Raw genomic sequence first — 25,289 nt, forward strand, 5'->3', positions numbered from 1 at the left:
GGGACGGGAGGGGAACAGGGGGGAGGGGAGGGGAGGGGGGGGGAGGGGAGAAGAGGGGGGGGAGGGGAGAAGAGGGGGAGGGGGATGGGGAGGGGGGAAGGGGAGGGGTAGGGGGGAGGGGAGGAGATGGGTGGGAGGGTAGGGGGGAGGGGGATGGGGAAGGGGTAGGGCAGAAAGGAAGGGGTAGGGGGGAAAGGGAGGGGCATGGAGAAAGGGAGGGGAGGGGGAAGGGGTAGGGTGGAAAGGAAAGGGTAGGGGGGAAAGGGAGGGGGGAGGGGAGGGGAAAGGGGAGGGGGGGGAAGGGGAGAGGGTAGGGTGGAGGGGGAAGGGAGGGGGAAGGGTAGGGGGAGGGGGAGCGGGAGGGAGGGGGAGGAGGGAAGGGGAGGGGAGGGATATAGATGGTTACTGGCAATTGATCACATCCACAAATGATGTAATCCACACAATTTATGTACTTTACATAACGTTAATAGGAATACATGGCCGTGTAGATGGGAAATACAGTTTGTTTGAAATAAATCACAAATATCAGATGAAAGTGAAAAAAAACCTATGTGGTGTGAATGGCAATGTTCCTCGCTGAAATGTGAAAAAACTGAATTACGTGCGAACGCATAACTGTGAGATTATGGCGGCAAAGTTGGAACATCACGTGATCGCTCTGAGCGAATCAGCACGCTGCTCTGCCACCAGCTGAGATTCCGTGTATAATGTTCCTCGCTGAAATGCGCTGAGGTAAATATGAATAAAAAATTCGATATATTTTCACTTTTACGTTTAGGCTAACTCGCTCGCGAACCTGACGAAGATCCTGAGCAAGGATCGCTACGTTATGCTAACGCTACGTTAGCTACGCTACGTTATGCTACATTCGCTACATTATGGCTAAAAATATGGATCTAAAGATGAAAGAAAAAAAAACCTATGTGGTGTGAATGGCAATGTTCCTCGCTGAAATCTGAAAAAACCGAATTACGTGCGAACGCATAACTGTGAGATTATGGTGGCAAAGTTGGAACATCACGTGATCGCTCTGAGCAAATCAGCGCGCTGATCTGCCACCAGCCATTCCCTGTATAATATTCCTCGCTGAAATGCGCTGAGGTAAAAATATGGTAAAAAAATATTATGAAATATTTTTTTTTAGGTCGGCCATGTTCTTCCCAGGCTCAATGGCCATGTCTATGCCAAATATCAAGCATGTGAGCCTCTCCGTTTAGGAGTCTATCGGTAACATTACACACACACACACACACACACACACACACACACACACACACACAAACTGTGTTTTATATATATATATATATATAGGCATTATTTTTAAAAAAAGAATTGAAAATTAACAAAAGTTGTATTTTTCTTTGTCCTCTTTTAACAGACTGTTTGAATGAAATCTGTTATTTTCCCTAAACATTTTCTGTTTGCTTCTGCTTTTTATCTCTCTCTCTCATTGTTTGTATTGTACCTTTTTGTTCCGAAAGAACAAGGATCTCCAGCACATTTCCAAGTCATCGAACAGAGTTCTCGAAGCCTACAGCTGGCTTGGAGCCCTGCTCCAGGAAATGTCCTTTACTACCATGTGCGCTACGCAGCAGGAGAAGGTGGAGGTGGACCTGGTGGAGAAATGGAGATTGGAAGTGAAAAGACCGAGGTCGAACTCCGGGGTCTAGCCCCTGCGTCGCCATACCGGATCACTATCATGGCAGCATACGAGGGAGGAATGAGTGACCCTTTGGTTGGAGAGACTGAGACACTGCCTGGTGAGCGACTACTTTTGCAACTTGTGGACTTAAAGAATACAAGTTCTAATTTAGCTAAAGGTTTGTGTATGATTGGCGAATGTACTGTGTATCATCATTTGCAATATCATTAAAGCTAAAGGTTTGTGTAACGTCTCTGCACAATCTCCCTTTAGAAGCAATTCTAGGCTCATTACCTGGAGTGACAAATTTTGAGGTGCTAGAGGAAATGCCTACAAGTGTGCGACTGGCATGGCGTCGAGCAGCGACTAATGTGCAGAGTCACCTGCTGCGCATCACCAATTTACACACACCCAGTACGGTGCGAGAGCAGAGGCTTGGAGCAGAGGCTACAAGTGCTCGGTTGCTCGGACTCGAACCTGAGACACGTTACTTGGTAACTGTCATGCCAAGCTATTCAGAGGGTGATGGAGATGAATCGAGTGTTGAGACGGAGACGACAGCAGGTGAGACACGCCAGACATATAGATGTCCTTTGTGTATACTAGAGAGGTTGCAATATTTTGTATTGTTATTGTATAAATGTACATTATATATATTATAAGGTGTTTTGAGGTGTTTTGAATCACGTGGTGGTGAGCTGTTTTTAATTACGTGGTGGTGTGTTTTGAATCACGTGGTGGTGAGCTGTTTTTAATTACGTGGTGGTGTGTTTTGAATTTCGTGTTTGTGAGGTGTTTTTAATAACGTGGTTGTGAGGTGTTTTAAATTACATGGTGGTGAGGTGTTTTGAATTATGTGGTGCTGAGGTGTTTTGAATTTTGTGGTGGTGAGGTGTTTTTAATTACGTGGTGGTGTGTTTTGAATCACGTGGTGGTGAGGTATTTTTAATTACGTGGTGGTGTGTTTTGAATCACGTGGTGGTGAGCTGTTTTTAATTACGTGGTGGTGTGTTTTGAATTTCGTGGTGGTGAGGTGTTTTTAATTACGTGGTGGTGTGTTTTGAATCACGTGGTGGTGAGCTGTTTTTAATTACATGCTGGTGAGGTGTTTTTAATTATGTGGTGCTGAGGTGTTTTGAATCACGTGGTGGTGAGGTGTTTTTAATTACGTGGTGGTGTGTTTTGAATTTCGTGGTGGTGAGGTGTTTTTAATTACGTGGTGGTGTGTTTTGAATCACGTGGTGGTGAGCTGTTTTTAATTACGTGGTGGTGTGTTTTGAATCACGTGGTGGTGAGCTGTTTTTAATTACATGGTGGTGTGTTTTGAATTTCGTGGTGGTGAGGTGTTTTTAATTACGTGGTGGTGTGTTTTGAATCACGTGGTGGTGAGCTGTTTTTAATTACGTGGTGGTGTGTTTTGAATCACGTGGTGGTGAGCTGTTTTTAATTACATGCTGGTGAGGTGTTTTTAATTATGTGGTGCTGAGGTGTTTTGAATCACGTGGTGGTGAGGTGTTTTTAATTACGTGGTGGTGTGTTTTGAATCACGTGGTGGTGAGCTGTTTTTAATTACATGCTGGTGAGGTGTTTTTAATTATGTGGTGCTGAGGTGTTTTGAATTTCGTGTTTGTAAGGTGTTTTTAATTACGTGGTTGTAAGGTGTTTTAAATTACATGGTGGTGAGGTGTTTTGAATTACGTGGTGGTGAGGTGTTTTGAATTACTTGGTGGTGAGGTGTTTTTAATTACGTGGTTGTAAGGTGTTTTAAATTACATGGTGGTGAGGTGTTGTGAATTATGTGGTGGTGAGGTGTTTTGAATTACTTGGTGGTGAGGTGTTTTGATTTATGTGGTGCTGATGTGTTTTGAATTATGTGGTGGTGAGGTGTTTTGAATTACTTGGTGGTGAGGTGTTTTGAATTACTTGGTGGTGAGGTGTTTTGAATTACGTGGTGGTGAGGTGTTTTGAATTATGTGGTGCTGAGGTGTTTTGAATTTCGTGTTTGTAAGGTGTTTTTAATTACTTGGTTGTAAGGTGTTTTAAATTACATGGTGGTGAGGTGTTTTGAATTACTTGGTGGTGAGGTGTTTTTAATTACTTGGTGGTGAGGTGTTTTTAATTACTTGGTGGTGAGGTGTTTTGAATTACATGGCGGTGAGGTGTTTTGAATTACTTGGTGGTGAGGTGTTTTAAATTACATGGTGGTGAGGTGTTTTGAATTACTTGGTGGTGAGGTGTTTTGAATTACTTGGTGGTGAGGTGTTTTGAATTACTTGGTGGTGAGGTGTTTTGAATTACTTGGTGGTGAGGTGTTTTGAATTATGTGGTGGTGAGGTGTTTTGAATTATGTGGTGCTGAGGTGTTTTGAATTACGTGGTTGTAAGGTGTTTTAAATTACATGGTGGTGAGGTGTTTTGAATTACTTGGTGGTGAGGTGTTTTGAATTACGTGGTGGTGAGGTGTTTTGAATTATGTGGTGCTGATGTGTTTTGAATTATGTGGTGCTGATGTGTTTTGAATTATGTGGTGGTGAGGTGTTTTGAATTACTTGGTGGTGAGGTGTTTTGAATTACGTGGTGGTGAGGTGTTTTGAATTACGTGGTGGTGAGGTGTTTTGAATTATGTGGTGGTGAGGTGTTTTGAATTATGTGGTGGTGAGGTGTTTTGAATTACATGGTGGTGAGGTGTTTTGAATTATGTGGTGCTGATGTGTTTTGAATTATGTGGTGGTGAGGTGTTTTGAATTACGTAGTGGTGAGGTGTTTTGAATTATGTGGTGGTGAGGTGTTTTGAATTACGTGGTGGTGAGGTGTTTTGAATTATGTGGTGCTGATGTGTTTTGAATTATGTGGTGCTGATGTGTTTTGAATTATGTGGTGCTGATGTGTTTTGAATTATGTGGTGGTGAGGTGTTTTGAATTACTTGGTGGTGAGGTGTTTTGAATTACATGGTGGTGAGGTGTTTTTAATTACTTGGTGGTGAGGTGTTTTGAATTACTTGGTGGTGAGGTGTTTTGAATTACTTGGTGGTGAGGTGTTTTGAATTACATGGTGGTGAGGTGTTTTGAATTACTTGGTGGTGAGGTGTTTTGAATTACTTGGTGGTGAGGTGTTTTGAATTACATGGTGGTGAGGTGTTTTGAATTACTTGGTGGTGAGGTGTTATGAATTACATGGTGGTGAGGTGTTTTGAATTACTTGGTGGTGAGGTGTTTTGAATTACATGGTGGTGAGGTGTTTTGAATTACTTGGTGGTGAGGTGTTTTGAATTACGTGGTGGTGAGGTGTTTTGAATTACATGGTGGTGAGGTGTTTTGAATTACTTGGTGGTGAGGTGTTTTGAATTACATGGTGGTGAGGTGTTTTGAATTACTTGGTGGTGAGGTGTTTTAAATTACATGGTGGTGAGGTGTTTTGAATTATGTGGTGGTGAGGTGTTTTGAATAATGTGGTGGTGAGGTGTTTTGAATTACATGGTGGTGAGGTGTTTTGAATTATGTGGTGGTGAGGTGTTTTAAATTACATGGTGGTGAGGTGTTTTGAATTATGTGGTGGTGAGGTGTTTTGAATTATGTGGTGGTGAGGTGTTTTGAATTACATGGTGGTGAGGTGTTTTGAATTATGTGGTGCTGATGTGTTTTGAATTATGTGGTGGTGAGGTGTTTTGAATTACATGGTGGTGAGGTGTTTTGAATTATGTGGTGCTGATGTGTTTTGAATTATGTGGTGGTGAGGTGTTTTGAATTACGTAGTGGTGAGGTGTTTTGAATTACGTGGTGGTGAGGTGTTTTGAATTACGTGGTGGTGAGGTGTTTTGAATTACGTGGTGGTGAGGTGTAATCGTCCCAAACTTCCAGTCTGCACCTACCACTCCTGTATATATGTTTTGAGGGGTTTTTTTTCTATTTTTTTAAACATAAATTGCCTCTAAAAATGTAATATCACAAACACTAAAAATACATTTGTGCAAAATAATTGTTTGTATTATGATTGGTGTGAATCATGACAACACAGCAACTCAGGTACAGTCATTATCCTCAAATAAAACAAGCCCGTTCCTTAGTAACGACGCGTAGCGAGCCGAAGCAAGCTCGTCTACATACATATATATGTCGTTTTCCCCTATCATTCAATGGTAAATAATATCACCTAAAAAATTATCTTTTCTGGATCCGGCTCCAGATCTTCACCAAAATCTAACCATTTCGTCCTTGTCACATACCCAACAGATCCGCCAAATTTTGTCTGAATCTGTCCACAACTTTTTAACCTATCCTGTTCACATACAGACAAACAGGCAGGGGTGAAAACATAACCTTCATCCACGTTCAGTGGTGGATATACACTGTATGTATGTATGTATATAATATATATATATATACACATCACATGGAGGATAATTAATTTGCGATCATTTATTAACACAATTAGGCCATCACAAACACTTGAGATTGTGAGATTGTGAATTGGAGGTATTTGGACTATTATTCCACACCCGTCATCATTTCAATGAGGTAATGAAGAAATACTATGTAACTAGCCGAAACCCGTGGAACATCCACGGAAGGGAGGATGTGGTGTATGGATAGAGTGTACCATTATGGATGGCATAGGGGATTTGCTTGTCTGAGTAAGAGTTAGGAAGAAAGATGAGAATGAAGAGTGCGTATATGAACAACGATCGCCGACACCGGCACAAATGCATGCTCTGGATTGTCCACTCAGTGGACGGCTTGCTTTCGCCTTCGCCTGTCCAATCAGCGGACGGCTCGCTTCGCCTTCGCCCAGCAGACGCCAATACGATGGCGTCGTAAGATGGCGTCGTATCGGCAGTTAATCGGATGCTTTTGGGCCCCAACGTCGGCTAATTCAGATTTTTCGAGTATGGCTGTACGTGATAAACAAAGAGCGCGGTTCTTAGATCGTAAATCCATTAGTGCCGTGGGCATCGGGTCACTGGGTGCGGCGTAAAAGGGATAACAAAGTCGAGTCCTTACGCTATTATTATATAGATGATGTAAGAATGCACTCTTGCTGCCTTGAATACTGGGAAGAAAGGGGGAGGGAGGACAGAGATTTGGGATGTTGGGAGGCAGACAGTTGTGAGAGGCGTGTTGAGGCTTAGTGGGGGGGGGGGGGGGGGGGGGAAGTTGAGTACTTTATTTGGGCAGGCCTCCTCAAGGTTTGGAGGACCTACCCCTCCTCAGGGTTGAGACTTTCCATGATATTTGACTGTTCATGCATAATATTATTGAAGTCACATTTTACATTACGTGAAATTTCTGCGAGTACCTGCTTGTTTTAAATAATCTGATAGGATCCTAGAATAAATGTTTAATTACCTACTCCTGTTCTCGATAAACCTCAAATGTATCAGCAGTCTTTCTGGATGTGTGGTTGCTTGAAACGACTGGCATGGAAAATAGACGTCGCAATCGCAACCAAAAGGCAACGTTAGGCCGACGTTGGAAAATAGACGTCGCAATTTCAACTAATAGGCAACGTTAGGCCGACGTTGGAAAGTAGACCCGAACCCTAACCCTAATGCGTTGTACCTCTGCATTGGTCAATATTTGTGGTTAAATAAGCCCACAAATAAAGCAAACAAGTTGGACAGCTTTTGATTGGTCTGCTTAGCATTGGCATCTGGACCCACGGGTCATGAAGCTGGGAACCCAGGTTCAAATCCCACGGATAACATGTTGATTTGTGTTTTGTCAACTAATCTCCTTGTAAATCATGCAAAGGCACTATTGTCTCCTATTTAGTGATGTCTTTGTCCTGCATGTGACTTATGTTTCATCGATGCACATGGAGTCACATGGAGGCCAACCCCCGCTTCGCGGGGAAAAATGGCCTCTAAACGGTGGTTGTTGTTGTTGTTGTTGATGCACATGGAGTCTTAGATCACTGTTGAGAAAATAATCTAGTTTTACTTTTTGTAATCCAAGATTACTTGAGACGGATACAAAATGCCTGCCGCCACTTATTTTTCCCTTTTTAACTCAACTGGACTACCGTCCACTTTAGTTCATCACATACTGAACCCTCCGGCGTCCGTCGTCTGTCGTCGTCGTCGTCGTCATCTGTCGTCTGTCATCCGTTAACTTTTCGACGTTAACACTCCAGCGTCCACAAATATCAACCGATTCTGATAAAACTTGACATGCAGCATCCCTACCCCAAGGACCAGGTTAGTATTACATTTCAGCCCGATCCGTTGAAAAATGGCGGACTTAGGCGACCATTTTTTTTTTGGTCATGAAAACGATGTTAACACTCTAGCGTCCACAAATATTAACAGATTTTGATCAAACTTAGAATGTTTAACCCTTACCACACATGGTAGGTTGCTATTGCATTCCAACCCGATCCGTCACAAAATGGCCGCCATAGCCCGCCATATTGTTTTCAGCTCCGAAACGACGTTAAGACTCCAACGTCCACAAATATTTATGGATTTTGATCAAACTTGGTGTGTGAGACTCTTACCACACAAGGTAGGTTGCTATCGCATGTCAACACGATCTGTCACAAAATGGCCGCCATAGGCCGGCATATACAAGTATAAGGATACAAGGACCTTAAAATTATTACACAAGGTTGTTGGCTTTTCATTTAAGTCAAATATAGTGCAGACAACTGACCTACTTTAAAGTTGTCCAGTCAGTTCAGTTGAGTTCTGCTTCCCTGGAAGCTCTAGTTTGTATACAAGATCGAGGCTCATGTAAGAGCTAACATGAATCACAAAAAGACAAACTGACACATAAAACATAAGATAATGGGGAGTGGGAGACAATATGGGGGGAGAGAGGGAAGCACACAAGCAAAACATTTGAGAGCAGGGACATCGGGAGATCTGAGGGAGGGAAAGGGCTTGGGGGAGGAGGCACGGGAAGGGGGTGTGGGGGGGGGGTGGGAGAGGTATAAAACATATGAACACTGCTCGGACTTCCAGGAAAGAAGTCGGATTTTCAAAAAAGTGGATCTGGGGTGAATTAACGGGGGTAGAAAAGATCAAGGTTTTGGATGGGGGAAGATAAGAGATTGTGGTGAACAGCTGTTTTAAAGACCTGGAGGGAGGAGTGGGATTGATGAGAGTGAGGGATTTTGTTCCAGAGGTGGGAGAAAAGAGGAATGAACGAGTGAAGGTGAGCAGAGTCTTGATTTTGGCAGTTTAACCATAAGAGGGTTGCTGGTAGATCTTGATATTATAGGAATGTGTTGCAGACTTACTGATATTATAGGAATGTGCAAACTGCAAGTGGGCCATTACATTTCCATGAAAACATTTTTCAGGACAATCCTATTGGTGCATTGTATTGCTTCGGCCTATTGTGGAAGGCTGCACAAACAAACTGCAATTTTGTCTCATGGCCTTACCATCTGAATTAATTCCGAATTTAAAGCTTTGACTACATGATCATAGACATGGTGGATTAATTAAATAAATGCTCGAAGGTTACATCCTCTGTACCATATTACCATGTAGTCCGCATGTTAGGAGGCCAGTGGAACGAATATGTGGCATTTTTGAACTGCCCCTCAAGCCTGGTATGCACATTGCCTGTGATTCTAAAAGATGAGCTTCCGGGTGCTGCAGGAAGCACATGTTTATTTTATTAAATGCACACTTGAATTTATGTCTCACAGCTGTTTTAAGTTTTATCACAGATTGGCTGCCTGATTTCCACATTCACCACAGTACTGAAGTTTGTTTTCAGTGAGAACATCACCTTCTTTTCACTTGGGAAAATGCAGTCAACTCATAAGGACTTCTTCGCAAGTCAGTTTTGCATTTAAATAGCAAATTCCACTTGTAAACCATTTGTTATATCCACTTCTATTAGGCCTGGAAGCAGCACTGCTCGAGCTGTTCCATTCGTTGAACCTCAATCGCTACTGATCAGTAAGCATGGGCACTTCCCTGTAAACATCTAAAGAAGATTTCATGGATTATGTTACGATTACGCATTTGAACATTCGGATCATAATCCTTGCAGGGCAGACATGCATCCAAGCAGTCGACACATTGATCGGATAATGAAGGGTATTGACAAAATAAGTGCAGAAAGGTTGTTCAGCACAATAGGCAATGACAGGACCAGGGGTCACAGCCTGAGAGTAGAGAAGGGGAGAGCTATGGTAGCAGGGGTCTTTCACTCGGAGAGAAGCTAATGCATGGAATTGTCTTCCTGGAAAGGTAGTGTCAGAAGAAACTGTAGGTAAGTTTAAGCTGGTATTACATGGGTACCTAAAATCATTGGGATGGGGGAGATAGAGGGGTCGATGTATATTGGTAGGAATGATAGGTAACTTGGGTGAATGAATGAATGAATGAATAATCGTTTTAAGGCCTTTTTCCCCGCTAGAGCGGGGGTTAGCTTTGCGGGCCCCATGACAATCATGGTTCCGTTTGAGGCAATGTTTTTATGGCCGGATGGCCTTCCTGACGCCAACCTTAGTCGCTAATGAGCAGGGATACGGTGTACCTATTCTAAATCGGGGTACACACCGGGATCATTCATCCCAGCAAGCTGGTACTCAATTTGCCAACCTCGGAAGGATGACAGGCTGAGTCAACCCCTCTGGTGTTAATTCAGTGATCGACCGGGATTCGAACCCAGGATCCTAGGATCCCAAGCCGGCACCCTAATCGCTAAGCCAACACCAGGTAGCTTGGGTATGGTTGGGTAAATATTTGCAAGCATCATGATTGTGAAATCTGTGAGAGGGTCTCGTGAAAAAATGAATGTGCTGTCAGTGTTTATTACATTCCTCACACCACTACCGTATTAAAATTCCCAGCATCCTCCCATTCCCCCAAAGCATATGTATAAACAGACACATTGATGTAATAAGACAGACACATTGGTGCCAATAATTACAATGACCTAGATAGTCATAATATAGGAAGTACTGTTTTGGGCACTGCCATAAGTGCATTGTAAGTGTGATGTTTGTCTTGTCCACGTGACATGACCTCCAGCTTCATCACATCATCTTTCCCATGGAGACCAAGAGTTTGATTTGATATTAGAGCTCCAGTTGTTGCTAAGTCCCATTCCTTTGGCGAACTTATTGACCTTGAATAACCCTTTATCGAATTAGTACTTTGCCTTCAAAGTGCATGGACTTCAAAAAATTCATTTTCGAGTTGAGTAAGTGCGTGAATCTAAAATTTGTGATTTATCGACACCTTTTCGTTGCCAGAAATGAGTGCAGTGGGAGACATTGAGATAACGGAGGTAACGGATCATGAGGCTGTGGTGTCGTGGCTCATGGCGAGAGGAAAGACATTGGGGTACCATCTTCTGTACCTCTCTGAAAGTGGTGACCAGGCAGGAGAGCTTCTGGTGCAGCCGAGCGAAGGGACAAGAGGCCGCCTGACTGGCCTTCTGCCTAGTACAGCCTATCGCTTGCTCGTATATGGACTGTATAACTCGGGTTTTGGACCTCCTCGCGTGGCCTACTTCACTACAGAAGGTGAGGATGATAACAATTGTGAAGTATGGTAATTGACATGACCGAAAACAATGGTTTTCACATTCTAATCTTTCACACCCTGATGGGGGTGTTTTGAAGGAGTGGGGGAGTAGTTGTCTCGTAAAGCATTGTGTAACAAGATAGTATTCATAGAATACTTACCCTGCGCAGTCAACTTGTTGCGAACCAGCTCTTCTGTTTTTGAACATTTTTTTTGATCCAATATGGCTGCCAGACAACGTCAGCGATGACATCATACATTTATATTCTCAAATATAATTGTTGCATAGATCACGCTCAATACAATTCAAACTGATCAGACTAAGCGTTGTCCCTGTCGATTGTCCATAATTATGGCACCAATGACGTCATCGTTAACAACACCTATTCCCCATATAGAGTTCTTTACAATGAGTCATGTTTCAATTTTTTCCATGCAGCGGTTTTGGAGATATAGAGGTGCAACATTTTTCAGTTTTTCCAAGCAGGCGCCTGTACCACATGACCTATGACGTCATGATTATCATTTAAATATTCCACATGAGGAGGCGCTCTTTTGGTGAAAATTTCGTGCCCATCAGACCAACAGTTGCTGAGAAAAAAAAATTCACAATACAGCGGCACACGGCACATGTACGGCACATGGCACACGTACGGCACACGGCACACATACACAGAGAGAATGCTTAACCCCGCTTTTCGCTTCGTGAGCGCAGGGTAATTATTGAGGAGGGATTTGGGTTGGGGTTGACCCACTGCAACCAGGAGGCGTGAGGTGGTTTATTTTTTATTGCCAAAGTATGTTTATTATTACCTGGCTGGTCCCTATTTATGTAGGTACTCTACAGTATTTTGAAACCTTTTACAATCCTTTCATTGTCTTTTTGGAAACTCGTTCATGTTTGACGTTTCAATTTTTCGCTTTGACAGGTTAATACCATGTTTGACATCTCCAGAGTGTTCCATACTGGGTAAGGCAGATTAATTGTGAAAACATTTGTGGTCATTGGTGTTAATCTCCCAGCAGGTAGATCTCCACTGGACCTTTGTTGGCCGAACAGCGGCAATTTTGTTCGGCGAATGCTTATTTCAGACTCGGTGACGTAATGGTTAGAACATCTGCTCTGAGTCTGGGAGGACGTTTGTTGGGACCCTGGCTAAGTCTTACCAAGTACTTTCAAAATGGTTTGTTATGCTTCCTTGCTTGACGCTCAGCATTTACAATGGATAAAGCACGGATGAACAACCATATGTTCCTTGTAAGGGAACCATAAGGCCAAATGGTCTCCTTGCGTCTAAAAGCCAATGTGGAGCCAACATTGGCAATGTGAGTGTGACCAACCGTGCTGATGCCAACCCAAGTCCAAAGTTACATAATCTAACGCCAGCCGTGCCAGCTGGGTGCCCAATAATGTGAAACATTAAATGTATTGTTACAGATCGCGGTTATGATGTTATAGACCGAGCGGTGGTTTAAAACCGCGACCTAACAAAAACTCACCCGATTCACCCAGACTTTGGCCGGATCGCACCGCAGCTGCTCAATGAGGGGAAAAGACAAAAACGACGAATGCAAAGAGGAAAAGGAATAAAACGAGAAGACGTACAGACGAGTAATGGGTTTTATTATTTACACACACAAGCAAAAAGGGGCAATCAAGTTTTATTTACAACACATAGTCATAAGACGCAGGTGACACAGTGCAAATTTAGCTTACCTACAGGCTTAACTTATCCCAGGACAGAACAAACAGAACGCTGACTCACGCGGGGGATGCCAGGAATGGCAGAAGGTGGATGGCTGGAGGGAGAGGGAGAGGTCCAAGGGGGGGTCCCGCAGCACAACCGGCGCGTTCAGCAGCCGCCGTTCCTCTTTGGCCCTGCTCCAAACCGCCGTTCAGGCCCCCTTTGGCGGTTGGGTGGTCTTGCGGCTGCGGCCTCTGTCCGCTACGTTCTCAGGACTTGTCTGGTCCAAACCCTCAACTCTTCCTTGCTTCTTTCACTCCTCACCACCGACTCCTCACCGCAACCAACAACCTTGCAACCAACTCCTCAACCAACTCTTCTCCCTCAACAACCCTTCTCTCTCTTTTGCGACCGACTCAGTCCAACCCAGAGTGCATCTCTCTCTACTCACTTCCGGTTGCGCTTTTTATAGCGCCCCCAGCGATCACGCCCCCGGCGCTTTGGACACGCCCATCGGGGGTGCTCACCTCGGCCCTGGTTGGTCGCGCGACCCTCGGGCTCCGCCCTGGATGACGACGGGCGGGCGCGCCCCTCCTCCCCTCTGACGAGGTGCGACACGCCTTTCTTCTCCGACTCAATGCCTCGTGGTTAATGGCGGCAATTGGATCGGAGGTAATTGGTAATCGAGGGCTCAGCAGTGACGAGAGGGGGAATGGAGGTTTTGGGAATGGGAATGAAGGGAATCTATCTCTTTCACTGGTGCAATGGAGTATTTCAATTAATGGAAGACACAGCCTTACACTAATACACAGAATAAGATATAACTGTCAAAAGAAAGGATATATCGTGTCCTGCATGTATGTTTTATGGACTAACTACGGAAACGCCCTTTGACCTTTATACAACCACAAACGGAGGGAGGAGGGGTGATATTTTACAACAACCTTTTACAACAACATTTTACCACAACAACAAAATAAAAAAACATTCTCATATCCACAACACTGCACCCTCCTCCCCTTAGGCACGTCCCGGGCCTATTACTTTTACCTTAGTGTGGCATGTAGGTGTAGTTCCCTCTACTTTTAGCCTGACCCTGAGTGCGACAGTTTTAAAACATAAATAAATGTGTCCCGCTGCTCCATTGCACCCTGCCTAACAGACTTACGCCCACAGTTAACCGAATTGCGGAATGGTCTTCAAACTACACACTGACGGTGGGAAGCATTATTTACAATTGACGCTATTTTTATTTACAAAACTAACCCAGGACCTGTAATTGTTCTTTCTGGGGGGAGGACAGTCTGCTCTGCATCAATGCACCATGAAAGCACCTATAACGCACCAACACACCCTCAAGCACCAATCAGTGCAGTCACCACTGTTCATCAATAAAATAAATCCAACAAACCCAAACCCTGCAGGTGATCTCTTGCTCTTCGGCTCCCTCTGCTGGTTATTATTTGTTCTTCCAGATGTTGTCATTCTTTTGCTTTGCTTACTGGCGGCCTATTTTCAATAAAGTGTGCCCAATGTGTCCTTTTTTTATTTGATTTTATTTATGGCCCACAGGGCCGACTAGTGTGGTTCACCTGTGGGGCATCGGTGCCCTGTGGCCAAGGTCCGCCAGCAAGATTTCGGGCCCTCATGGCCGGTTCCAGCAGAGGGGCCTTGCCCCAACCCATGGGGTCCATAAGTGGTGCTCGGCCACTGACATGTGGTCCATAACGTGGTGCATCGATGCAGACAGCTGGTTCTGGGAATTTCGGGCGCACAATGGCCGACCCACGCACGCTCCCCTCGGCGCCCAACGGCGCTCAGGTCCTCATGTGGGAGACAAAAAGGGGGGACAAGACAGATGAGCGAGGGGTAAGGTCTCAAGGGTACACGTCAAAAAGGCAATGCAAGGCAAAATGCGTACGGAGGGCGAAGTGAGAAAGCTCGTCCCTACCGTACGTCACCCCCCTGTCACCTAGCCTACCCTTGCCCTTACGCCATATGTACAAAATCTACACATTACCAATTCGTCACTACTGTCACGTCTTCCCCATATTTCCCCTATACCAAATTCGTCACCACAATCCCTCTACTTCAAAAATTTGCCATCATCAATTCATCATCAATCCTCATAAGGAGGAAGAGATGGAATTACGCACAATGTCACACCCACGTCATGATGCGTCTCACATTCCAAACATTTGCACAGTAAAAATAATTAAACATGGCATGGTGTGGAGTACCTGTCACCTCAGGTGAGTGGATGCAGATGGTGCGAGGAGATCCTTCATCCTAACTATCCTCTAAATGATTTTAACACACTTTACACTACCCGGGTTCTTTCTCCGGCCAAACCATTGGCCCTCTTACACTATGGGTTCTAAAAAACCAATTCCCATTGGCCAAACTGTGGTGCTTCTCAATTTGGGGTCTCACTCCCCCGATTCATCTCCCGGTGCTCTAGCACAATTTCTGGGCTGCGACGTGTACCTCTCCCAGTGGGTCTACCCACCTGCACACCTCCACCACTGCAGTTGCCACCCGAGCTTACCTAGCTCCTCACCCTAACCTATCTAACTGGGGCAGGCCCCTCCTGGCTCTGTCACCCCACTCGGTGCCCTCTGGCACTGGGCTACCCGGGTCCGTCCTCCGGATCCTCGGGCCCCATCCACAACAACTACTACCGGCTCCCAGAGCCCACCTGCGGCCTCACCTGGCCGACATCCTCACAGTGGTGGAGCGCCCAACCAACTACACACACTAACAGGCTACACGCCCAGCCATTTCCACAACACCAACGCACCCATCCACATACCATTCTGTCACCCGCACCACAGATGCCAATATCCAACTACAATTTACCTGTACCCTCTACCTAACACTTACACTACCCGCCCCGGGTATCCGTGATGGGGGTCCACTCTTCCCCCATTCACACCTTTGCACCATCCACTCCACTCCACAATTTCCACCATTCTCACTCCACTACCATCCATTCCACTACTCCATACCATTTATTCCATACAACCACATACACCTGTTGTTGCACACCTGTGCAATCCTACCTGGTGCCACCTGCACCCTCCTCCTCTTCCTGGACCAGTTGGTCAACACAACACACAATCACCACTACTCCCTCATACACTGCTCCACACACCTGTTCAGTTGCACACCTGTGCAATCACACCTGTCCAATTCTCACCTGTTCAATCCTCACACACACGGCATCATCTCAGCTAACTACTCCCTTCTGAAACTTGCGCTTCCCAGTCGTCCCTTTAAACTATTGCGCTCCCACGTCATTATCATCCACACTAATCTACCTGCGTCCCCACTACAGGTATCAGTCACTAACTAACCTTAACGTTACCTAATGTCAATCTCTTCTAGATCCCTACAATATAACCTAACCCACCCGGGCTAGTTTTCACTGCCATACACCCCATAAACTATAGCTCCTTTGCCCCACGTCTGTGAGGGATGGTGGATTTGCCATCCCACCACATCGGGGGTCTCTCACTATCAATTTTGTACACCTAAATTCCAACCAATCAAAAATTTGCCAATCACTACTCATCATCTGCCAATCATTACTGCCAATCCTTTGCCAATCATCAAATTTTGTTTTTCTCTAATTTTGGGCCCAAAACACTATTACTATCACGATCACCATCATCACAGTCCGCTATATCCTAGCCTCGGTGCGTCATGACATCATTAAACTCGGCTTCGTAAAGCCGAGCAATGAATTCGGGTGGTTTGGTTGCCTGCAGGTTGAATCCGTCCGGCTTTCGGTTCAAGGGAGGTGGTTTGGTTGGACCGAGATTCCACGCACCATCTCGGCGCGGCACCTTGCGGTCCCGGGCCCGATGGCTCCATCTCCCCCGGTCGGAACCCCGTCCCCACGAGGGGGCACCGTTCCGCTTCCTCCCACTCGCCCTCGAACCGGACCGGTCGCCTCGCCCGACAAAGCCCGGACTCGACCGTGTGGGGCGGGGCCAAGCCCGAATCGGCAACGACGCTTCGAAGAGAAACGACGCAGCTTCGATCGACGCCGGGCCTCGCACCCAACCAAGCACCCCTCGCACCGAGTGCTCGCATCGGCTATCCGTCGCTCTAACCACTAAACCGGTTACCATCGATGCTTCACTTGCATGCTTACAAGCATACGCTACCCCTTTCACCCTCACAAAACCTGGCGTTCCAACGCCGTCCGTACATTCCACCAACGCTCTCTCTGTTACACACCACACCTCTTGCGCACACTTCGGTCCACACCTCTCCTCCGTTACGTCCTCCGTAACACTCACCATGGGCGTGCACTCTTGCATCCACCCACTAACGCGCTCACATGGGCTCTCCCACACCCGCGCCATGACCAATTCAGGTGTGCTTTCTCGCACACGTTCCACCACCACCTTACTCTCCGTGTCACACTTCGTACACCCCGACGTGCATTCTCGCTCGCACTCGGTTTCACACTCGCGCTCCGATGTGCCCTCTCGCACCTGCGCCATCACCAACTCACTATTCGTGTCACACTCCGTACACCCCGACGTGCATTCTCGCTCGCACTCGGTTTCACACTCGCGCTCCGATGTGCCCTCTCGCACCTGCGCCACCACCAACTCACTATTCGTGTCACACTTCGTACACCCCGACGTGCATTCTCGCTCGCACTCGGTTTCACACTCGCGCTCCGATGTGCCCTCTCGCACCTGCGCCACCACCAACTCACTATTCGTGTCACTCGCCGTACACCCCGACGTGCATTCTCGCTCGCACTCGGTTTCACTCCCACACTTTATAACACACCCACTCGCCGACGCACACTTTTTCCTCCCACGCGTGCCATTTCCACTCACACGGGACCCTTCACCAACGCCCGGATGCTTCCTCGATCCCAAGCGCGCGAAAATTCTTTTGTCGCTAAACATCCTCCTGCAAAATCTACCCGCACAATATACAGCACGACTCACCTGGGGGATCCTTTTCTCCACGCGAACCTGCAAACTTCCATTCGGGTTAGCGAGTACAGCATCATGATTTGAGCAGGGACTTTGTACATAATCCATTTCTCCCTGCAATTCCCGGGTTACCTCCGTCATCTCTTCAATTTTAATTCCCGCTACTGCTTTTTCTTTATTAACCTCGGCGACTGTTGGCTTTAATAAAATTCCCTCTACTTCATCGGTCGCCGGCTTTTCCAAACCCCGTGTCGCGATTTCTACCCCCGTCATTGTACCCGTGCTTTCCTCCGCTTCGCTCAACCAGCGCTTTTCGACACGCGTTACCTCCCCGTGCACCCGTGGGACCTGCTCGCCCAACCTGCGGTCAATGTCTTCCTGTATTCTTTTTACCGTGGCGTTTATTTGCTCCTCAAATCCAATCGGGTTGTACCTTGCTTCGTGCCTCGCTTTTTCCGCGTCTAGCCCCTGGGTAGCCATCATTGCATCAAATCCCTTACTGTCACCCCTCAGAGCGGCACTGAAATGCATCATGCAAACACCCCAGTCCATTGGCACTGCGGGTCCGGCTATCGCCGTCACGTACGGGAGGCTGCCATTTTGTGCACCTGATATTCCCGCAACCACACCTTCTTTACTCTCCTCCACCATTTTTTTTCCTAAGTCCTGGGTCGATTCTACCCCGTCTATCTCTCCCACCGGCATCCCGTCGCCTTGAACAGCCATGGCGCGATTTCAAAATTCGGGTTTTGCTTAAAAAAAAACCAAATTTCGGCAGCTCGTAATTTTGACCAAAATTTTTTTTTAGATGTTTTAAAAATTTGGTTCGGGACCCGAATCCCACTCCCAGACACCAATTGTTACAGATCGCGGTTATGATGTTATAGACCGAGCGGTGGTTTAAAACCGCGACCTAACAAAAACTCACCCGATTCACCCAGACTTTGGCCGGATCGCACCGCAGCTGCTCAATGAGGGGAAAAGACAAAAACGACGAATGCAAAGAGGAAAAGGAATAAAACGAGAAGACGTACAGACGAGTAATGGGTTTTATTATTTACACACACAAGCAAAAAGGGGCAATCAAGTTTTATTTACAACACATAGTCATAAGACGCAGGTGACACAGTGCAAATTTAGCTTACCTACAGGCTTAACTTATCCCAGGACAGAACAAACAGAACGCTGACTCACGCGGGGGATGCCAGGAATGGCAGAAGGTGGATGGCTGGAGGGAGAGGGAGAGGTCCAAGGGGGGGTCCCGCAGCACAACCGGCGCGTTCAGCAGCCGCCGTTCCTCTTTGGCCCTGCTCCAAACCGCCGTTCAGGCCCCCTTTGGCGGTTGGGTGGTCTTGCGGCTGCGGCCTCTGTCCGCTACGTTCTCAGGACTTGTCTGGTCCAAACCCTCAACTCTTCCTTGCTTCTTTCACTCCTCACCACCGACTCCTCACCGCAACCAACAACCTTGCAACCAACTCCTCAACCAACTCTTCTCCCTCAACAACCCTTCTCTCTCTTTTGCGACCGACTCAGTCCAACCCAGAGTGCATCTCTCTCTACTCACTTCCGGTTGCGCTTTTTATAGCGCCCCCAGCGATCACGCCCCCGGCGCTTTGGACACGCCCATCGGGGGTGCTCACCTCGGCCCTGGTTGGTCGCGCGACCCTCGGGCTCCGCCCTGGATGACGACGGGCGGGCGCGCCCCTCCTCCCCTCTGACGAGGTGCGACACGCCTTTCTTCTCCGACTCAATGCCTCGTGGTTAATGGCGGCAATTGGATCGGAGGTAATTGGTAATCGAGGGCTCAGCAGTGACGAGAGGGGGAATGGAGGTTTTGGGAATGGGAATGAAGGGAATCTATCTCTTTCACTGGTGCAATGGAGTATTTCAATTAATGGAAGACACAGCCTTACACTAATACACAGAATAAGATATAACTGTCAAAAGAAAGGATATATCGTGTCCTGCATGTATGTTTTATGGACTAACTACGGAAACGCCCTTTGACCTTTATACAACCACAAACGGAGGGAGGAGGGGTGATATTTTACAACAACCTTTTACAACAACATTTTACCACAACAACAAAATAAAAAAACATTCTCATATCCACAACAGTATTTTCCTCTTTTTCACAGAAGCAGAATAAATTGATTTAAGCTTTTCCTGGTGCACACATGCAATCTTTTTATTTATTTATATCATGTGTCAGAGGTATGTGCTTTGCCGGATGCCGTTCTAGATGGTCGTGTGTCGACTTTTGATGATTAAGGCTTATGAAGATTAGGGCTTATGAAGTTCAAAGTTCAAAGCTTCCTTGTTCAACTTATGAAGTTGAAAGATTCCCTGTAAATTGTGTATGTTGGTACACTGATGACTGTAAGGGTTGGTTGTTTAAGGTCTCATGACTGCACGAACGTTATCAATTTGGAGAGTTCAGTCCTTTCTCAATCCCAGCCCTCTTTGATAAATAACATTAAAAATTGAGATAAGGTATGCTACACTTCCTGGTATTTTTGAGATCCAACACTTTGTGTCTGGTGACTGGATGCAAGACTGCGTGCAGGTATGAACCACTCCCATTGGTCTTTTGTTCTTGAGATTTGTCAAACTTTAGTGACCATACTGGGTGTGGTGATCAGCCAGGTGCCTTGCATTCCTTGATCATTTACTCCTGACACGTGGAAGCAAACTCAAGTTCTGTAAGCATGTCTTTATAACTCACTTACTTTTGCTAACATAGTGTAATCGATCAGTTATTTGCCTATTCCTTGCACAGCAGAAGACAGGGTTTTGCAATCACTTCTGTATGTCTGTCTGTCTGTGTGTGTATGTGTGTGTGTGTGTGTGTGTGTGTGTGTGTGTGTGTGTGTGTGTGTGTGTGTGTGTGTCCGTCCGTCCGTCCGTCCGTCCAGGGCCGTAACGTTTTTACCATTTGAGCTATTGTCATCACATTTTCACCAAAGTTTTATTATGAAAATATGTAGAAGGCAAATTAATAATTTTGTCAAAAGGTCAAAAGTCAGCGTCACATAAAATCATAAATTTTCATGCAATTGACCTGAAATTTCAATTTACGATGAGTTTTGTCGTCAAATTTTCAGCAAAGTTTTATTATGATAATATTTAGAAGGCAAATTAATAATTTTGTCAAAAGGTCAAAGGTCAGCATCACATAAAATCATCAATTTTCATGCAATTGACCTGAAATTTCAATTTACGATGAGTTTTGTCATCAATTTTTCAGCAAAGCTTTATTATGATAATATGGAGAAGGCAAATTAATAATTTGGTCAAAAGGTCAAAGGTCAGTATCGCATAAAATCATCAATTTTCATCCGATTGACCTGAAATTTTAAGAATTTGCATATTAGTTCACTCAATTGGTTCACTTTGTTTTGTTTGCTATATGAGAGAACAGAGGTGAAACCCTTGCCATTGTTCTGGTCTTTTTTGTATGCAGACATATCAGATTCCAAAAAGTTGAGTGTTTCTCGACAAACCCCTTCAAGTTTTCGTATTGCCTGGAGGCCTGCATCTGGCTTGGTTGAAGCTTATCGGGTGTCATACCGACCACTTGCCGGTCCAGGACGGGCAGTGAGCTTGCGGTTGCCCGCTGAGGCTACGAGGGTGACATTGCGCCGCCTGAGGCAAAACACCCAGTACGATCTGTCTGTGTACCCTGTACTAAGGACTGGAGAGGGGCAGCCAGCAAAGGGCCGTGGATCGACAGTTCAGGGTAAGCAGGGAATGGCATCTCTTATTTTAAATAACACAATGTCTTCATCAAAATAAGCAACACCAAGCAGTATATTTTTTCACTCTTAACGAGTTCTCTTAACCTATGCCCTTAAATATTCAATCAATCCATCCAGGCCTGAAAACCTTTTTACCTCATATTCATTAAATTTTAATCTAACTCTGTAGAATAATTCACCTTTCACCTGTATAACTATATTACATAGTTGCTATAACCCCCCCCCCCCCCCCTAGCCCTGATGGAAGAAATGCCTGTTCCAATCAAATGTACCTTTTTGATCCATAGTACTTATTGAGACCATTTTCCCATTTTTATGGCCATCTCTATGTGATTTAGCTGCAAATTACCGTCCTCCTCGAGACCTGCGCATTATTGAGCAGAGCTCCAAGAGCATGCACCTCAGCTGGCGAGCACCTCCCGGGCGTATAAAGGCCTACCGCATTGCCTACTGGCCAGAAGGAGAGGAGGACCACCCGCGGGAGCAAGTTGTCGGGCCGCAGGATGACACCACTGTGTTGGATGACCTCAAGTAATGATTTGTAGGCATTTAACTTGTATAAATGTGCTTCTTCTACTTTAAAGTTGTGTAAAAAAGTCAGTGGGAGCAAAAAGGGCTAAAAAAATTTTCGTCTCACCATGTTCAATTACTCTCACACATATGACGCCAGTCCTGCACTTTTAATGCTGTTGTAAGATGCTCTGTAACACATCAACAACCCCAGAGCTGAAATAAATTGTAGTTGTGACTGTAGCATGAAACATTGAACTAACCTTAAGTCATTTGTTGCTCCAAGGCCGGGAACAACTTACATGGTGAGCATTGGAGCTGTGTTTGATGATGGGGAGAGCAGGAGGTTCAGCGCTCAAGGTTCAACCTTGAAAACTTATGATGAGCCTCCACCACCAACGCTACCACCAGTATCAGGTATCATCCTTTGAGAGAATGTGAAACATAAGATGCAAGTATAAAAGCTAAAACAATTGTGTAAATGTATTAGTGGGCCATTAGGTTTGGATATCAGGAGTCTTTCCAAGGAATTTTGGAATGTTCTCATAGTGGATAGTAGTTAGGAAGGTAACATGGACTAAAGTGACGATAAGTGCTGAAGTTTGAGAATCTTTAGGCTAGTTTCAGCACATTATTCCCCAATAACATTTCGCTTGTAACATTAGTTCAGGCCTTCATTATCAAATGAAGTGATGGTTGTCGAAGTGTTTGATGTACGTGTGTGTGTGTGTGTGTGTGTGTTCCCGCTATTCGCGGGGGATGCGTTCCTGGAAAATGCCACGAATTGTGAAACTGCAAATAGCAGGGCATTGTTTCAATGGAAAAAGGGGGGATAGGTTCCCGAGTCGTGAAAATCCGCAAATAGAGAGGCCCAAACGGCGAATGGCGAGGAAAAATCCGCAAATGATGAGGCAAATCCCAAGAATGTTGACTTGATCCGCGAAGGTCGATGAAAGTCCTGGAAATGAAGAGACAAAACCCACGAATGTCGGTAATAATCTTGCAAATGGCGAGGCAAATCCCACCAATGTCGGCGATAATCCCGGAAATGGCGAGGCAAGTCCCACGAATGTCAATGAAAATCCGTGAATGCATGCCATGCAAGTTTCATTGGGGAAAAGGGAGACAGCTACTTGCACTAATATATACTGTGGAGTGTTTTCATTCTGTACAGTAACTCACGGGGTTGACGTGTTATACAGCTGGTGGAACATCCCGCGAAGGTCTCGATTATAGTGCGGCTAAAATTAGCAGCCGCGAAATCCATGAAAACGCAAAGCACACAGCAGCGAATGTAGAATCAGGTCATGCTCGCGGTTGGTGGAAGATGTGTTTTTGCTTATGTGAACCTGTTTTATGCATGGCTGGTGAAAGATGGGTTTTATAAATGTGTCAAGTGAGCAGCTCGTGATTTTTTTTTGCGCCTCTGAAAAACCACGAATTCATGGAATACGGCCTCGAATAGGAGAAAAAAAAAATCGCGATTTTGCGGAACCCGGCCGTGAATATGAAAAAGAACTGCTAATATGCGGGACACTTTCCGCGAATAGACAAACAGGTCACATTTTATCAATCGCGAATACGCGGAACCCTCGATTAGCGGAACCGCATATAGCTGGGTCTGACAGTATACTACTGTGTTCAAAAAGTATCCGACCTTTATTTTTCGTGCATAAACAAAAAGAAGCTAGGGAGGCGTTGATTGGTGCACGTATGCAGGCGATCCTAATGCGCACGCGTGAATTTTTTCCCACCTGCAGAAGCTGTCATTCGACGGCAGACCGCCGATGAGTGAGGAAATGTAAGTGAGCGCCGTCGGATTTTAGTTTTTGACAAAATGACGGAAAAACTTGAACAACGCTACTGCATCAAATTTTGTGTAAAGCTTGGTGATTCCCAAGTGGAAACGATCCGCAAGATTCAACACCGTTCATTCCATTATGAAGGAGGATTTGGGCTTCAGGAGAATCTCAGCGAAGTTCGTACCAAAGCTGCTAACGATTGAGCAGAAGCAACTCCGTTTGGAGATCGCACAGGACATGCTGGAGACTATGAACAGCGATCCCAGCTTCCTCAACACAGTGATCACTGGCGATGAGTCCTGGGTTTATGGGTACGACCCAGAAACCAAGTTGCAGTTTTGATGCAAGTTTGATGAAACACAAAATTTGATGCAGTAGCGTTGTTCAAGTTTTTCCGTCATTTTGTCAAAAACGAAAATCCGATGGCGCTCACTTACATTTCCTCACTCATCGGTGGTCTGCCGTCGAATGACAGCTTCTGCAGGTGGGAAAAAATTCACACGTGCGCATTAGGCTCGCCTACATACGTGCACCAATCAACGCCTCCCTAGCTTCTTTTTTTTTACGCACGAAAAATAAAGGTCGGATACTTTTTGAACACACTACGTATATGTATATTTGCATGAAAAATGAAAGAGTTCATAGACCACCTTACCCTGTACAGACTTGAGAAAAAGGACATTGGAATGGTTTTTATACTCTTCCTTTGCAGTTCCAAGTATAATCTGTATTTCCTATAAGCCACCATTTTGTCTGTATCTCTGTCTTCCCCAATGTTGATAGCGTGTGTGGCAAATTTGGTCGAGAGGCTAATATTCTCCAGAGATTGGTTATATTTTGTCCAAGTGCAGCTAAACTGAAGGTTTTTGAAAAAGCCAAACGGGTGATTTGTGTTCTAGAGTGTTCTAGTATATAATGCAATTGAACCAAAATAAAGATTTTAAAGGCTGTAGAGAGAACAAATAATTGTCCCCCGTCGCACCGCGGAGCGAAAGGGGGACTATGGTTTTCCCCTCCGTCCGTGTGTCGGTCCGTGCATCCGTGCGTGCGTGTGTACGTGCATGTGTAAGCGAAGGACCGCATTCAAATTTGGTGTGTGGGTGCAACCCACGTCAAAATCCAAGATGGCCACCGCCATGTATGTCTGACGCCATGTATGTCTGAACCTTGTGAGCGGAATATCTTGAAAAATAAGCGAAGTACCAACTTCGAATCTGGTGTGTGTGGGTGTATCTCGGCATAAGGAAGAATCCTATTGAAAATTGGGTCGCCACGTCAGAATCCAAGATGGCCGCCGCCTTGTATGTCTGAACGTTGTGAGCGGAATATCTTGAAAAATAAGCGAAGTACCAACTTCTAATCTGGTGTGTGGGTGTATCTAGGCATAAGGAAGAACCCTATTGAAAATTGGGTCGCCACGTCAAAATCCAAGATGGCC

General features: G+C 45.6%; 1 protein-coding gene across 5 annotated transcripts in view; it reads left to right on the forward strand.

Annotated features, from left to right (window-relative positions):
* Nucleotides 1–25,289, forward strand: part of LOC137430211 (collagen alpha-1(XIV) chain) — a 371,222-nt gene that overhangs the window by 164,672 nt on the left and 181,261 nt on the right. For all 5 annotated transcript variants that reach the window (XM_078780417.1, XM_078780420.1, XM_078780419.1 and 2 more), the window contains 6 exons: nucleotides 1,485–1,763; nucleotides 1,919–2,209; nucleotides 10,859–11,131; nucleotides 21,245–21,520; nucleotides 21,878–22,070; nucleotides 22,336–22,466. In XM_078780417.1, the coding sequence (XP_078636543.1) occupies nucleotides 1,485–1,763; nucleotides 1,919–2,209; nucleotides 10,859–11,131; nucleotides 21,245–21,520; nucleotides 21,878–22,070; nucleotides 22,336–22,466 (1,443 nt within the window). The remainder of the gene's footprint in view (nucleotides 1–1,484; nucleotides 1,764–1,918; nucleotides 2,210–10,858; nucleotides 11,132–21,244; nucleotides 21,521–21,877; nucleotides 22,071–22,335; nucleotides 22,467–25,289) is intronic.

The sequence above is a fragment of the Myxine glutinosa genome, chromosome 6, assembly GCF_964187855.1.
Source record: "Myxine glutinosa chromosome 6, kmMyxGlut1.1, whole genome shotgun sequence".
Taxonomy (NCBI): domain Eukaryota; kingdom Metazoa; phylum Chordata; class Myxini; order Myxiniformes; family Myxinidae; genus Myxine; species Myxine glutinosa.